Raw genomic sequence first — 16,034 nt, forward strand, 5'->3', positions numbered from 1 at the left:
GAACTTAGACGTAGGGAAGGTTAACATTTGTAACACAAACAAACAAACTTGCCTTTGCTTAATAGAAATCACCTTTTTATAAGGCTGAACTATAGAGCTGCAATGCTGCTATATAATTCAGTGTACTCACATGCAGAGCCCTGGAGAGGCCTGATGACATCTGGTAACTACAAAAACAAAGCATCAGTGTTACCAGAAACCTGACGTGAGTGCGGCTTCATTCAGGATTTTGTTAACTGTGTGTGTTACTTTTAAAACCAGTCTACTTTCATGGGAGCCTTGTAGAAATGCTACAGTAGTATGAGAAGACGGGAGGTAATCAGCTATGGGTTGGTGGGCTTGTTTCTGTTGTGTTTGTTTTTCTTTTAAGTACAATTGTTTGGGAGGGTTTTTCCAAGAGGCGTGGGGAGCATGGTGTCCAGCAGCACCCTCTTAAGCAGTTTTGCTCCACTGATTTTCAGTATTTGGATCTTAGCATAAGATTTTAGGAAAGTTTGTCACAGCTGCTGGAGACATGCAAGTGAGATTGCTCTTCAGTGACACTGTAGCCAGGGCTGTTGTGTTTCCTCATCTTACAGGTGCTTTGGCAATAATTTGTTAGCATGAAGAGAAACAGTAAAATAACAAGATCCCTTGCAGTAACACAACAGGGTTTTGTGCTGAGAAGTTCCTTCTCTCACATGCAGTGAGGTGTGTTGCTCTTTGGGGATGTGACAACTCAATACTGGACAGAGGTTCCCTGTGTGCCACTGTCATCTGTCTGCTGGCAAAGAAGGGACTTGACATATGCCAGCAGCCAACTGAAGAGTCTGCAAGATGCCAAGTGCAATAATGAGAGGTACAGAATCATAGTTAAAATTAAGCCTTCTGTAGATCCACAGTAATTATTTTCTGCTTTTTTACATTTTCTGTCAGTGTCGGTTGCTGGTTTTATGCCATCCACCTTTTGACTAAATCAGAGACCATGTTAACAATTTCCTGAGCTGCCAGCTGACAGGCTAGCTGCTGGCTTTTTTAGAAGTCAACTTCAGTGCTTCGAGACAACAGCTTAATTATCTCATTCTTCTCCATTCTTCAGTAGATGCGGTGATTTATCCATCACGCATTTTAAAGTCTATTCCTTTTCCATAAGGTGGTGGTGTTGTTGATTAATTTAAATACACATAATATAAATTAAGTGGGACCTGGTTCTCTGATTCTGGTTAGTTGTATGCCATGTATTTATATATACACAGAGATTTCAGTGTTCGGTGATCAGTCCCTAGAACTCTCAGACACAGGTTGTGTGTGCTCGATGCTTGATTTCTTCATCCTTGTGGTGCCCAATGATGTTCTTAGGTGTCCTAAAAAACTAATAACAAGGGAAAAACACTGCCCTGCAGATCTTACAGCTTATTTTGAATGCAGCAGGAGGTCCAGCAGCTCATAAACTAGACCAGGACATAAAGAGCAATACAGGATAAGAATTGGACCAGGGATTGGATAAATGATACTGCAGTTTTTCAGGTGTTTTTTCCTATGCTTTACTTCTCTGCCTTGTAATACTACATAATTCTTCTCATAGGTGGACCTGACATTTTTGAAGAAGTACCAAAAGCATCCCCAAAAACTGTGGGAGTGCCATGAAGGGAGGGTAGTGTTGTGAAAGGAGAGGACAGGGGCTATTACCAGGAACAGGAGAAAAACAGTGGTAAAATAAAATGTGTAGGGGGAGAGAATCACAGAGAAATAGTTTCAAACGTGGGAGGCATTCTGTTTCTCGGGCTTGTTTTTGCTATCTATCTACAATCATAATTGAGCTAGCTGCAAAAAAAAGGATCCCAAAAACAATTTGAGTGAGAGAAAGAAAGCATTGCTGTGGAGCGAGCCCAAAATCCCATCCTCCAGCCCACACACAATTGGACATTGCAGTGATACGGGGGAAATCCCTTAACGGACAAAACTATAAATGAAACTACTGTTGACAGGGGGAAGAGGCACAGCTATATTTAACGGAAGTATTTTCATCTGAGAGCTGCTTTCTTTTTTCTTTTTTCCTTTTTTTTTTTTCTTCTCTTGTCTAGTCGGTGGAGGCTGCGAGGGCTCTTCCTGTTTGAGACAGTGCATGGGTGGTTTCCCCAAGGCTTTTAATGTTAGATTAATGCTCTGGAGACAGTGTGGTGATAAATGGGTTCCTACAGTTATATCTACATCCTGTTCCCCCATCCCCCTCCCGCATCTGCCCCTGCTACGTTCATTCGCTCCATGGCGCTCGCTTCGGGCCCAGCAACAGTTCTGAGCAGCTTCAGCCAGCGTTTAAGGCACCACTCTTGAAAATTTCTCCACCAAAATTCTCTAATTTTCAGTGCCATCACCTTCATTGCCCCCTTTTTCTCAGACAATGACAGAAATGAAACGGGGAAGAGAAAATCTTCTGACTAAAGGACAGTCCACCACACTGGCTTGTCATCTGCTCCTTGGCAGATCCCAGTTAATTATTTTTGCTATTAGTCTTCACTTTCAGAAGACAGGTTTACAGGAGCGGCCCTTCAGTTTTTTTCATGTTTTAATGGCAGTGCTCTGCATGTCATACTGTACTTAACAATAAATAAGCAGAAGATTTCAAATCTCTTCCCTGGTACGAGGGAATGGCTCTCCTGTGTCAGCTGCATCTATGCCTTGTTTTTATACAACTTGCACGCTGATAGGGATTTAAGTATTTATCTTTAGAAAACACCCAGACTAAAATGCAGCAAGGGGAAATGCAGATTTGAGGCACTTCTTTTTAGCTGGACTTGCCCCAGTGGCTATTCCTAATTTTGTGTGTGTGTGTGTGGTTTTGTTTTCAGTTAGTGCAGTTCTCTGGTTATTTTTTGCTGCGTGCATTTCCATTTCTATACGGCTTCCCCTATACGTACAGGGCAGGGGGATGGGCGGCGGCAGGGTGGTCAGGATGGCTCTGGTTAACCTCCCCGGCTCTGTGCAGCCCACGTCCTTCTGCTTACGCGGCAGCGTCTCTCAGATCTCTGAGCGGGATTATTTTTAGACCGTGAAGCGAAGGTGTATCTGGCTCTGGTGCATTGAGATTTTGTGTCATGGCTTCCTTTTCCTGCTCTCAGGTTTCTCCCACTCGGCCTTCACCTTCGGTATCGAGAGCCACATCAGCCAGTCCAACATCAACGGAACGCTAGTGCCACCTGCTGCACTCATCTCCATCCTCCAGAAGGGGCTCCAGTATGTGGAGGCTGAGATCAGCATCAACGAAGTAAGTACCCCCATCACCTCCACCGGCACTGCCACCACGACTGGAACCTCTGACTGGCACACCGGGGCTTGCCAAACAACACATCCCAATGGCCCAGAGACTCAAGCCATCAACTTTCTCTTGATCTGGCTTCATTTTCTTCCTCATACTTTGCCCCACCCCCAGCAGAGAGCTGAAAAGCTCTGAGATAGAACTGTATTTCAATTTTCAGCTATGGCATTGAGGTCTCCTTTGCACTACTTAAATTGATTTGGTTTATGGTGTTTCCACTACCCCAGTCAACAGATCTGGGGTGCACAGATTCTTGCAGCAGGCATGTCTCTGTGTTTACAGCCTTGTGTTTTCAAGGTCACAGCAGAATTTGGCAGGAAAAGCCTGCAGTGTAGGTTAAATCTTCACTCCCTGACACCTGCTAGCGGGCCCACCTGCTTGCAAGCCATGAGCAAACATCCACAGAGGTCACTAGAGACATTCTCTCTGATTTCAGTGACTTTGGCTCAGATCACGTAAGACCAGGCATCCATCCTCTCATGTGCGTAGCGAAGTGGTTGTGTGTAAATTCTGACCCCGGCTGGGGCACTGCCTGTGGGGGCTGGATGAGCAGCCACAATGTGCCTCTGTTGTCCTTGACCTGCCAGGGGAAAGAAAGAGGACATGCCAGCATTTTTGCCCTGCCAGCCTTAAAGGCATGATGCTTTGAGAGGGAGTGAAGCATGACAGATAAGGAAGTACAACATTACAAAATATTTACCATAGATATTCATAATTGACGAAGATCTGTAATAAATATTAATACATAAAAAGCTATTGGTTTTTCCTCTTAAGCTGAATGTAACATGTGAAAAATCATGGGTGAGAACAAAGGAATATAAAATAGAGAAAAGGTTGTATTGTTTGCCATGTGTAATATTGGAAACTGATTTGTTTTTATCACTAATGTTCTGTGTGGTTTTCTTTTTATGACCCAATACCACGTTTAGGGTTTGTGCACATTATTTTTTAAATGTGACAAGGACTTTTGCCATTCATGCCAGGCTGCTCTTTGATGCAGTTGTGATAACAAACCAGTGTTAGGAGTCTGTCCCAATTCGCTGCTACTTAACGTTTTTCACTGTGCCTGAAATTGGAGCTACACAGTTAGAAACTTTCAGCCATGAGCAGCACCCATCAGCTCAGGTCGTATGACAGTTATAAGGGTCTGCTCCTCCACATCCAGCTTCAGAATTGGACTCAGTTCAGAGAATGATCCAAAAATATGTGTGTTGTCACCATTAAGATTTGTGTTGCTGTCATCATATTCCTTAAGAGCGGCGAGTAATCAGTGAGTCCATAAACTAATGTGTATAAAATTGAAGTGTTGTTTGTGATCTGTGAAGGGCCAGTCATGGAAGGAGTCCAGCGAGCAGTTTTAAAGTTAAAAACATAAGATGCCAAAATCCTCTGGCAAATGGTTTTTTCATTGCGCAGCAAGGACTTGAGCCAGGATTCAAATAAATGTTTGTAGAGACATTTACATAAGAAATGTTGAGGAGAAAGAGAGCTTATATTTTTCTTCTCTAATAACTTTTTCCTCCTTTTTCTTTCCCATGAAGAAACAAATGTGTATTATCTTAATATTGTAACTGTAAGCAGTAATTCAATGAATAGTCCAACAGAAGCCTACTGGTCAGCCAGACGGCTATTTTTCTATATTAGTTACTATTGTCTATTGAAAATTATATTGTTTCCCAGCCACTTCATCTATCCATAGCCTAATCTTAGCTACTGTTCCTCAAACAAAATTTTTCACTGGGTCTTGATTATTTCAAAGAATTAAAGGGAATATGCAGAAGATCAGTAAAATAGCACTTTATGGCGGCTACTAAAACCTTTTTCCTATATTTAAGGTAATAGGAAAGTGAAAGTGAAAGAAAGCTAATTAGATGTAGCAGTTGTTGACCTGAGTCTATATTACATCTTAGAAAACAGCTCTTAAAGGTTAAGTCAACTGGTTGTTAAACATGAAGCCTAATTTACAGAAATCAAAATAAAAGCCATAACTATTAAGAATAAAACGAGCAGAGTAAAGGAAAAATAATGGTAAAGCTGTCTTGTACAATCAGCTACAACTGGTGGTGCTGGGCTGATGAATGCTGTGTAAGAAATCACTGAATTTGTGTATACATCTTGTTTTGGCTGAGGTTCAGTATTCATCAGCGGCTTCCATTCCTATGTCACTGCAAGTGCAGGAAGACAAACAATTCAACCAAAGGCTATTTGCCTTTGTTATGGCTTTAGCCATGACTCTTTTTTTGTTCAAATACAAACCAGAGAAAAACTTTTCTGTCGTTAATCAGACATTTCTTTTCCAAAGCATATTTTTTTTGCATCTGTAAAGAGTTTATATGCCTGAATTTTCTATAAAATTCCAATAAATTACTTATTCCCTGTACAGATTTCGGAGTGGAACATGAGTACCACCATCACAGGCCTGAGAGAAAGAGAAGGTCTGTAGTAATGTGGCACTGTTGATTAAGTCAAAGTGCAGTATCTCCGGACAAACTAGTTTTGCTTCTTTATATTATTACCTCTTTGCCGACCTCAATGGTAAAGACCCTAAACTCAAAATTTCTCTTCTGCTCCTTTTCCTGGCAGGATGGTACAGTATTTGACGGCAGGCCGATAGAGTCACTGTCTCTGATAGACGCGGTGATGCCTGATGTCGTCCAGACCCGGCAGCAAGCGTTCAGAGAGAAACTAGCTCAGCAACAAGCCAGCGCGGCGGCAGCAGCAGCAGCAACGGCAGCGACAGCGGGAGCAACGACGACTGCTGTTTCCCAGCAGAACACACCAAAGAACGGAGAAGCCACTGTGAACGGAGAGGAGAATGGGGCACATGCAATAAGTAAGCCAACCCTTTTGCAGCTGCTTTGCCACTGTCGGGCAGTTTGAGTTGCAATAATATTCTCGTACTTAGTTGGTGTCTGCAAGGTGGTAGAACTCAGGGGAATCACTTCAGGAGGGTGAGGCGTTTCTAGAAAGGCTACTGAGTAAAAATCATGTTTCACCTCACAGTGCTGTGTTTCACTGGTGTCCTCTCTGAATCCAAAAGCTTCAGATATCTTCAGAATTGCAAGTTGAAGACAGTATCAAGAAGTGAAGCTGTATGCTCTCTCCTTGGAGCAGGCTAACTAGATGTCATTAATATTACCAGCCTTATGGGTGCTTTCAGATATTTGATAAAAGTGGGAAAAGCTGTAGCCACAGTTGATCATTTGGGGCACGCTAGAAGGGAGATGGGTTGAGAGTGTGGGACCTAAAAGCCATTTCTGTTTAAATGAAGCATGGCCAGAGCATAGCCTTGAGTGCTAACTACCCTGTGATCATCCATATCCTTGGCGTGGTCCTTGACGTGGTTTGGACTATACCAGCTATCCATTCTTGTACAGCATGGCCAAGCACAGGATCATTCATAGCTTTACTGGCATGGCCATTGGCGCAGTTTGGACTATATCAGATATCCACCTGTTCTTGAACAGCATGGCCACGCACAGAATAGAGTCGCGTGTGCCAAGGGCAACTGCCAGCTGACAGCTTGGATGCAGCCAACCTGTCCTGAAGGTACAGAGCAAAGAGTTCTTCGCCTTTTTACTTAAGAACACATGCTTAGTCATACAGTACAGTGAAGGTCCTACCTTCCTGAGATTTCTTTAGTCTGTGGGAACAGCCAGTTCTCCAGAGCTCTGAATTCACCTTTGGTTATTGGTGATGGCAGGAGATTGCACTCGTATCCAAGACACCTGAAGTCAGGTATATAAAACAAGAAGTGGACATAACTGCTTGTATAACTGGATCTTACCAGCACTGTGGGGCAGATATGATTAATGGTTCTGGTTTCTCTGTGCAAGCCGTATTAGGGCAACTGGTGAACTTCTGAAATAAGACCTTAATGCACAGGTGTCAAACACCTGGCCCGCTGGCCGGATCCAGTGCACCTCCTTGGTTTATCCAGCCTGGCCCTTTGTTTCCCTCTGGCAGCAGGACCGAGCTCCTGGTCCCCAGACTCCTGCCAGCGCTGGTCACCTGTGCAGCATGTGTGACACACCTTGCGCTGCAGGAGCAGGAGAGCAATGTTTAAATGAGTTTTATGTCCCTGCATTACAGAATTGTCATTGCAATAAAGTTGCAGATAGAGAAGACACCTTTTGGGATTTCTCTGTGCACAGAACAAATGGGCCTTGCAGAAGAGAGCACAGCACAGTTTTTAAAATAACTTTGTTCTGTTTGTTTTTCTCTGAGGTATTTATAATTTTACCAGCTGTATATTTCATTATTACGTGATGCCGGTGTTTCCCGCTTCTGCTCGGGCTAAGAGGAATATTTCAAGTTGCTCGAGTGAAGTGTGGAGGAGTAGTGTACTGTAATTTTCATGACATTTCTGATTAGAAGATGTGTTCAACCATCTGGAGGATGGGGAAGGTCAGAGAGGAGAGAAATATCAAAAAAGCTAAAGGCTGCTTATCCCTTTTTAGTTAATATGTAATGTTTTATCCCTTTTTAGTTAATATGTAATTGCAGTTATTGAGTGGAAAATATTTAGTTTCCACTAGTGTTACTGAAACTGGTGAAACTAGTGCTATTGAGTTGTTGTGGAGTGGAAAGAAGCCACACACCATTTCTGATGTTATTCTGAAATCCTTTTACTTCCTTGTTACCCTCAAAACCAATTTCACATCTAGTAGATTATTACAAATATTTGCTTTTGTTAATTAAAACCAAATCTAGCATTCCAAAATGCAAGACATAAATCTATTTGATTTAGTTTATATAGACCTTTTAAAACAGGACTGTATAAATGTAATTTTAGGACTGTGTAAATAGTCCTAAAATTACAGTTGGCTCTTTGAAGGCAACTGTGAGGCTGGTGTGGCCCCTGGTGAAAATGGGTTTGACACCCCTGCCTTAATGCCTCATTGCCTTCTGAGGAAATTCTAGAGGAACGTGCATGGCAGGTTTTTTAGGAAGCCCCAACAGCTCCTTGGCTTAGACAAGTAACAGGTCAGAACCATAGTCTGATTTTATTTGTTCTGCAAATCTGAATACATTCCTCTGCGGGTCAGTTGGAAAAATGCATTCAAACCAGGTTTTTCTGCAGAGAATTCTAGTTAGACGGGATAGTTTCCCCCCATAAAACGACAGTTATTTAAATTACATTTTTCATTTGAGAAGGCAATTATAAAAATTTTTTGAAAAGTTTGTAAATATTAATCTGTTTTTAGACTATGGATTGCTTATGTTTTACTTCCAACTGACCCTTTTTTAAAAAAAAAAATTATTTCATATGTGAAGGGGTACAAAGAGAAATGAAAGGACTTTTAAATGTATCAAATACTGACATTTTGTTTGTCAACACTTTCCTTCAACAGTAATGTCTTCCTGTCTTGAGACCAAAAAGAGCAAATTCTTAAGGCAGAAAACTGATTATCGGTTCATCACTAATACAGAGCTTCTCAGACTTATTTCCTTCTGATCTGAAGAAACACATATATTGTATTAATAAAAGGAAAGCCTTGCAGAGCGGGTCAGATATGTGACCACAGTCTAAGCCTTGATTTCTCAGATCTATCATTTTATTATTAAAAAAATAGTAGTTCTTGCAGCATTTTTTATTAGAAGGATTTTCACGAACAGTTGCAGACCTGTCTTGGAGTGTTGAGGAGAAGCCCTGTATGACTGAATATCATCCAATAGCTCTGTCTGGAGCAGGATGCAAGAACATGACACTGTGTCAACAAGTGAGTTACTCCACCAGACAGCAAATTTCGAAGCATTCCAGTGGCTAAGCAGCCTACCAGGCAGACAGGTTAACCGAGCAATGGCAATGGGAAAACAGAAAGTCCTGGCCAGCTGGCACGTGTTGTTGGCAGCTGCAGGCGTGCCAGTTGGGCATCCTAAGTGAAGAGGTGAGGTCTGCAGCTTCAGGAGAAAGAGGCTTTGAAGAGAAGCTGCTGAGAAATCCAGGGGCAGCCAACTCTCTGATGTGTGTGACTCCCTTGCCTTGGAAGGATGATAACCTTTGTGCCTGAGGCATTTGGAGGCTCTCAGCAAGGTGGTGGGGCACAGCTGCAGATGAGGATTGTACGTGGGAGATGCACAGAGAACTGCAGAACTGGCATTCTCACCCTTGAACAGACCTGCTTACATGAACTCCAGGACAACTGCCTCAGTAATTATCAGAAACCATGAGAAATAACAGGTCTAGCTCCTAATTTACTGCACAAGTCTGCTTAACACTCTTACAATTGTATTTCCTTCTCTCGTGATAAAGTTAGAAAACTACAGTTACGTGAATGAGATAACAAAAGGGTCATGCCCTTTCCTTTCATTGCTTATGCCGGGTAAACTATGTATTCCGCCTTACCTTGTCACTGTGTTCAGAGAGTCTCTTTAGTCTAGGAGAGACTCAGATGAAAGATCCAGCAAGAGCTTAGATTAGGACCAAAGTTTTAGGGTAGGATCAGGCAAAAGTTTAGGATAGGACATAACATGGCTTAGCTAAGGACAAAAGGTTTAGGATAGATAAGACAAAAGTTTAGGATAGGACATAAGATGGGTAAGGTGAAAGCTGGGATACCTACTGGGTCAACAAGACTGCTGGTACAAAAGGTGTGAGAAACTGCCCAAACCTTCATTTTCACTGTTGTTGGATTCCACAGAACTGGCGTATAGGGATGGTTTTGACTAGTGTGCTAGTCCTTAATCAGAACCTGGAAGTCACCTGTGTATCAGCCTGTCATGAAAAAGCAGATGTGGGGAGTGGATAAGAGAGATGCCTTTGGGAAGTTACCTAGTTTGCATTTATTCTGACATGGGTTCTCCATGAGACCATAAGTCTTCCAAAAAAAGCATTAATATATTTAATATAATATGACATGGTTTTGTGTATGTTATAATTAATATAATACGATAGGGTGATTTGATTTAAGAAAGAGAGAGACAGAAAAAAATCTAACAATAGCAACAGCTTAGGGCAGATTCAAATAATAAATAAATAAAATTGCTGCCTTCTCATGCTGCTTCCTGAGTAGTGATTTCAGCTTTGAGTCACTTTAAAAATTAGTAAAAAAAATTTAAAATTCGCATGTCGAAATGGAGCCAAACTTTGGATTGTCTTCCAACTCAAATATTTTTAGTGTCATTTGTTTCATTATATTTGCAAGGATTGGCTTGGGTTTAAGAAAAATAAAGCTCTGGAAAAAAGGCTGAGCCCAGTTCCTTTATTACAGCCCTACAGCTGTAAAGAACAACTTCATTGAAAGGCCTGTCAAAGATTTAAGTAGAAAAACACATTTCCTGAGAAAAGACAGGGCAAGCACTGGTAAGATCTTAAAAATATATCTTTTTTAATTTGGAGGAAATAGAGAGTTAATATTACTCATGGGTACATTAGAATTATATTTTTTTAAAAGACTTAGTCATAATAGTTTGGGGGAATATGACTTTTAATTTCCAGTTATTTTGGATTTTTAATATGTGTGAGGAAAAAAATCATAATATAGCATAGACTTAACCAAAGATCTTCTGACCTGTAGAAAGTGGTTTGTGTTAACATTTGATCAGAATCCTCCACTATGTGACCTTCGGCCTTAAGTTTTTCACTCATGAGGGTCTGTTGGCCTTAGTAGAACTGTCCTCTCTTTCAGAGACCCCCTCAGAGGCGTTCTTCGTGCAGATGAGGTCTCAACTGAGAGCTTTCTGCTCTGAAGATACTTTTTTTAAAAAAAACTAAGCCTATTCTTGAGTGTTACTGCATCTTACCTACTTATCCTCATTCCCCATGCACACATTGTAGCTGCATCCATAGGAAAGCTGCATTTTCAGATGAGATCAGGGCTCACAGAAGCTCGTGCTGCAGTTTTTTGTTGTTATCGTAATTTTATCTGTTTTATATTGGTAGTGTCTGTCTGAATCTGAGAAGAGCCTGAAGCGGTCTCACAAAAGCATGAACTGTCCTGTTTGTTCAATGGGCCATTTTAAGTTTTGCGTTTGACAGTAACACTCTAAATACGAATGTTCCTGACTATGATAAAAACAGGAAGAAAACACATATAATGTGAACGTTTGCGAATGATTTCTGAAAGACTTCTCGTCTTTCTCTCCCTTTTCTTCTGAACCATCAAAGCTGTAGGGTCAAAATGGTTACTGGAAGACAATAAAAAGTAATCCCACAGATAATTCATTGCTCCCAGAGGCCAGTCAGTCTTGCATATACTAATGCAGGTATCAGCTGATCAAGGTGCCTTCTCACAGCATGACTCTTTGTGAGGTTTTTCACAGCAGTTAGTAACATTCAAAGTCTGTATCCAGGTTCCTCCATCGGGCCATATACAATGGAAATATAGTTCTAAGTATCAGATGGCCTTGCTCTGGCAGCACCTCATGACTCAGGGACCTTGGAGTAATGCTGCTTCCAAGCTGTCATTTGGTTTTACTTCAGAGTGAAAAAACAGCTCTGCCTTTAGAGCCAGGCAGGTAACAGTGGGATTGTGTATGGTAAGAGCAGCATCTCGTTTAAATTTGTGAAATAAAACACTTGAAAGATCTTACTTTCTGATTTACCCCCAGCTTCCAGCTCACACTGTGAGCAGGCCACAGATGAATGTGTAGCCATTACCATGCTGCTGGTTTTCTTACGAAAATACGCTTTAAACCTGGCGATTCTGTGCCGTGCTGAGAAATAAAGGATTGCGAGTTCTATATTTGTGTCTTCTGGTGGATTTTAATAGTGCTTCACTCTTCGTTGCTCTAATTTCTCAGACTATCATATCAAAGTTCCCAGCTGCTAGTGTCAGGCTAAATATCAAGTACTACTATATCCTAACAGAATTAATTTTAGTAGTTACATACATAGGGAGTTATCAAGGGCAATGCTTAATGTAGGGACTCAGCATAGGTGTGTAGATTTTACAAACAGGCATATGTTTAGTTTTATGCAACAAGTCTGTAGGTAATAAATGTAGTTAAAAATATAGATATTTTTAATTAGAAATGTGAACTGTGAAACTAGTTAGTTGTTTCCTAATTTTGCTACTCAGTGCTTTGCAGCTCATTGAATTGCATGTAAATTACCTGCAAATTAGATTTCATCTGTGATGTAGTTATGGCACAGACGTAGTCAATGTGATGCCTAACCAAATACGCATTGAGAAATAATACTCGTGTGACTTGGTATGAATTAGGCAGAGTAAAACAGGGTATTTGGAAGCCTGGATGGGGTGGAAATCTGGAGATCTCCCGTCCAATGGCAGTTGTGCAGCATCCCAGTCTGTTTTACCGGTCGATGGGCAATAGCTCAGCAGAGCTCAAGTATTGGGACAGATGGCTGGTTTTAAAAGCCATGAACATGTGGCAATAAAGAAGCATAATTATTCCACCTGCGAACCTGTGGATCTCCATGTGTGGTGAAAGAATGACTAACTAAAAGACTTAACCCAGAATGAGAACTTGGATTTTGATCAGTCGGAGCATATTGGCCGTCCAAGGCGTTGGTGAGGTAGGAGGAGGCTGCCAGCCCTCCCCTCACACCTGTGCCTTCTGCAAAATGGGCCACACTGCTCCAGGTGACATCTGGCTGCTGGTTCAGTGCCTTACCTGGCCTTGGTCGCAGAGGGTAATATTCTTGTGCTGCTGCCAGGAAGCGTAGTTTGAGCTGAATGAGGAGGATTCATACAGAAGTAATGAAAATCTAGAGTGAAAACGTTGTTCGTGATGCAAATTGGAATGAATTGCTGCCACTAAGAGAAATTCATCATTTCAAATTCACTTTTTTTTTTTTTCCCTTAAGGGAATAAAGGAGCTTTGTAAAAACAAGGTTACTTAGACTGCAGTCTAAAGAACCCCAGAATTACAGTGTACAGGTTAAGTGTATCTATGCCTTAGCTGGTACCTTTATATATATCATACCATAAAGAAGGTGACTCGTCAGTATTTCCCTCCATGCTCAGGGAATGAGGCCTTTACTCAGTATATTCTTCATCTATGAGTAACCCACATACTGCTTACAGGGCAGTGTTTAAGAAAATTGCTGTGCTATATGTTACTTTTTTACAAGAACACCATAAAACTTTTCTCAGATATGGCAATCTCCCATTTTAATAGATCTGTAAGTCATTTTTAATTATGCCAACTTAAAAAAAAACCCTCTACTGAAATAAATACTATTTTTTTGAAGGAAAGCTGCATGGGTTTACACAGAATGCTTTGGAAAGCTCTGCATTTTGAGAAAATCTCATAAGTTTGAACTAGCATAGGGGAGAAAATAGAGTAATATGGTCAGTGACACAACACAGAATATTATTTATAGCATATATGTTGCTGTAAGCTTTAGGCTGTGGCTAGCCAGCTGTTTTTAAAGCAGACCTAACAGCATCTTGCAAACTACTTACTCTGGTATATCTCCTTACAGATAATCATTCAAAGCCAATGGAAATCGACGGGGATGTTGAAATTCCTCCTAACAAAGCAACAGTCCTTCGGGGCCATGAATCAGAGGTGTTCATCTGTGCCTGGAACCCTGTCAGTGACCTGCTAGCATCTGGGTAAGACCATGACTAAAACCAGCTGCTGCAATTACAGTGTATTTAGAGATGCAAGAACCTGCGGGTATATAGTAAAAATGAATGAGTATTCGCTTCACTGTTTTTTGAGCCCACAACTGTTTTTTTTCAGCAGTACTGTCTGTACCTGTGTAGGAGTTAAGTAATTATAAGCTGACGCAGGATATGAAGCATTTGCACATTTAAGATGTGCACTCTATGGCCCTGAATACACAGATATATATATATATTTAAAGGTTTTTTAAATAACTATGGATAATTCTCCGACTGTTTGAAGTTCGTGTAGTCTACTCCTACTTCTCTTAGTTAATGGTTTACATTGAGGTCTCAGAAAGTCTTTGGCTTTCAGGTTTTGGTTTTAAGTACAGAGACTCTCTTTGGCTACCTCTACATTGGCATGGTGCAGCACAAATGGGAGCAGATCTGTAAGGCAGAACTGTTGAGAGAGGACCTTATGTCACCAGTGTTTGTATTGGAGAGGACACTTCAGGCTGGACTTAGTTTTGTCTGATGCACTGGTCACCAGGGCTTGGTTTAGTTTGTTGTCATTGAAAAGGAGTCAGCTTGTGTTCTCTAGGACTGCTCAGCAAGGACAACCAAAGCATGGTAAGTGGGACAGTCAGGAGGTTGACTTACAAAAAGTGCTTTTGATCCAAGCAAAAATGCTAATGTAAACATACCACTGGAGCTATATAGAGACACTGTTGGAATCTCTGTTCATGCTTAAACTTTAAAATGAAGGCTGAATTTCAGAAGTCTAACTGGGAACATGGAGGAAAAGTTATATAAGCTAGAGGAGATAAATGCGTCTTCAGCACTGAGTTGCTTAGCAGTAGAACACATTTCATACACAGAAAAGGAGAGTCCTTATTTTATTTCCAACTTTTTGCAAGATCATCAGAATAATTTTCTTATCTTTGTTGACTTAATACATGAAAACAAGGAATTAGGGTGCAAATGGGAAAGAACAGATAGGAAAAATAAATACCAGATTAGATAAACAGCACAAGGTCTCTAAGAGAGTGAAGACAGAAGTTTCCAAATAATAATTTTATACAACAAACTGGATTTTTAGAAAACATAATCTTGATGAATATTCTTCATTCCTGGAATGTCCAGGCCTGGTAGTACTTCTAGCATCTGTAGCACTAAGTATCTTCATTTATTAATTTAAAATGGATATGGTGGTAGATTTTGCAAAAGCTGTATATAGGGGTTTTGGTTTAAAATCTTTGGGTTTCAGCTCTTTTTTTCCATAGGCTCAGTGGGTCTTTTCCTTTGTGGTAGGATCCCTGGGTGCTGCCATGATACAGACAAGAGCAGTAATAGCAGCCACGCTCCTGTGCCGTGTGTTTGCTCTGTTTTCTGCTGACAGTATTCCTCTACCCACTCAAGTTTTCTAGTGTCTCGGGCAATATTGCTTGGCAGTATTACTTATCCCTAGCAAATTATTATTATTAAGAAGGGAAGTCCTGATCAGTAAGGTCGGTCTCCAGTTAAAATAGGCAAGTATAAAACAGTTATTTCACACAGATTGTCCTCAGCATACAGTTGAGCGAGCTGTAAAAAGAGATTTATTTAATGTATAAATAAATAAAAATTGGGATTGACAAATGTGGTAGAACTGTAGTATACTATATTCATTAATTATCCTGGCTCAAATCTGAAAGGAAGTCTTAGAGGAAGAATAAATTAATCAGGGGAAGGCAAAGAATCTGTGATGTACAAGCAGTGTTACTGCCTATGTAATGATTTGTAAATCAGCATGAAATGATCCTGAATGAACATGCTTCTGTACTACCCCTCTAACTTTTCAATGTATGCCTAAATGCTTTGACTAACCATAGGTATTAAATCATAGCCTAACAGTGAAGAAAACCTCAAAAACTAAGAAGAATTTAGTTAACCTCATTATATCGTTTTCATGGTTGTTTCTTATTAAAGCTGAAAATCTTGAAAAGGTTTCAGAAAACCTGGAAGAGCTTTACCATAGCGGGGACAAACTTCATTAGAATTTCATGGGCTATCTTGAGATCAATAGCTCTCATATTTAGGATAATTAAAATGAAGGGACTGTACAATGAATCTCCTTTAGCCCTGTCATTCTAAACAATATACTTTTTAATAGTGAACTTATCCATTATGGTATTTATTTGAATTCTACACAGAACAGTCTGCAGGTGATCAGTTAGCAC

General features: G+C 40.7%; 1 protein-coding gene across 5 annotated transcripts in view; it reads left to right on the plus strand.

Moving 5' to 3' along the window:
- The window catches only part of TBL1X (transducin beta like 1 X-linked), a 199,214-nt gene that overhangs the window by 160,681 nt on the left and 22,499 nt on the right, over positions 1–16,034 (plus strand). For 4 of the 5 annotated variants that reach the window (XM_082047627.1, XM_082047623.1, XM_082047625.1 and 1 more), the window contains 3 exons: positions 3,099–3,244; positions 5,879–6,128; positions 13,689–13,821. In XM_082047627.1, the coding sequence (XP_081903753.1) occupies positions 5,936–6,128; positions 13,689–13,821 (326 nt within the window). In that variant the 5' untranslated portion in view covers positions 3,099–3,244; positions 5,879–5,935. Of the gene's footprint in view, positions 1–517; positions 839–3,098; positions 3,245–5,878; positions 6,129–13,688; positions 13,822–16,034 lie in introns of those variants that run through there. The other variant, XM_082047626.1, reaches the window with a different exon arrangement.

The sequence above is a fragment of the Streptopelia decaocto genome (assembly GCF_964273445.1).
Source record: "Streptopelia decaocto genome assembly, chromosome: 1".
In the NCBI taxonomy this organism is placed as follows: Eukaryota; Metazoa; Chordata; class Aves; order Columbiformes; family Columbidae; genus Streptopelia; species Streptopelia decaocto.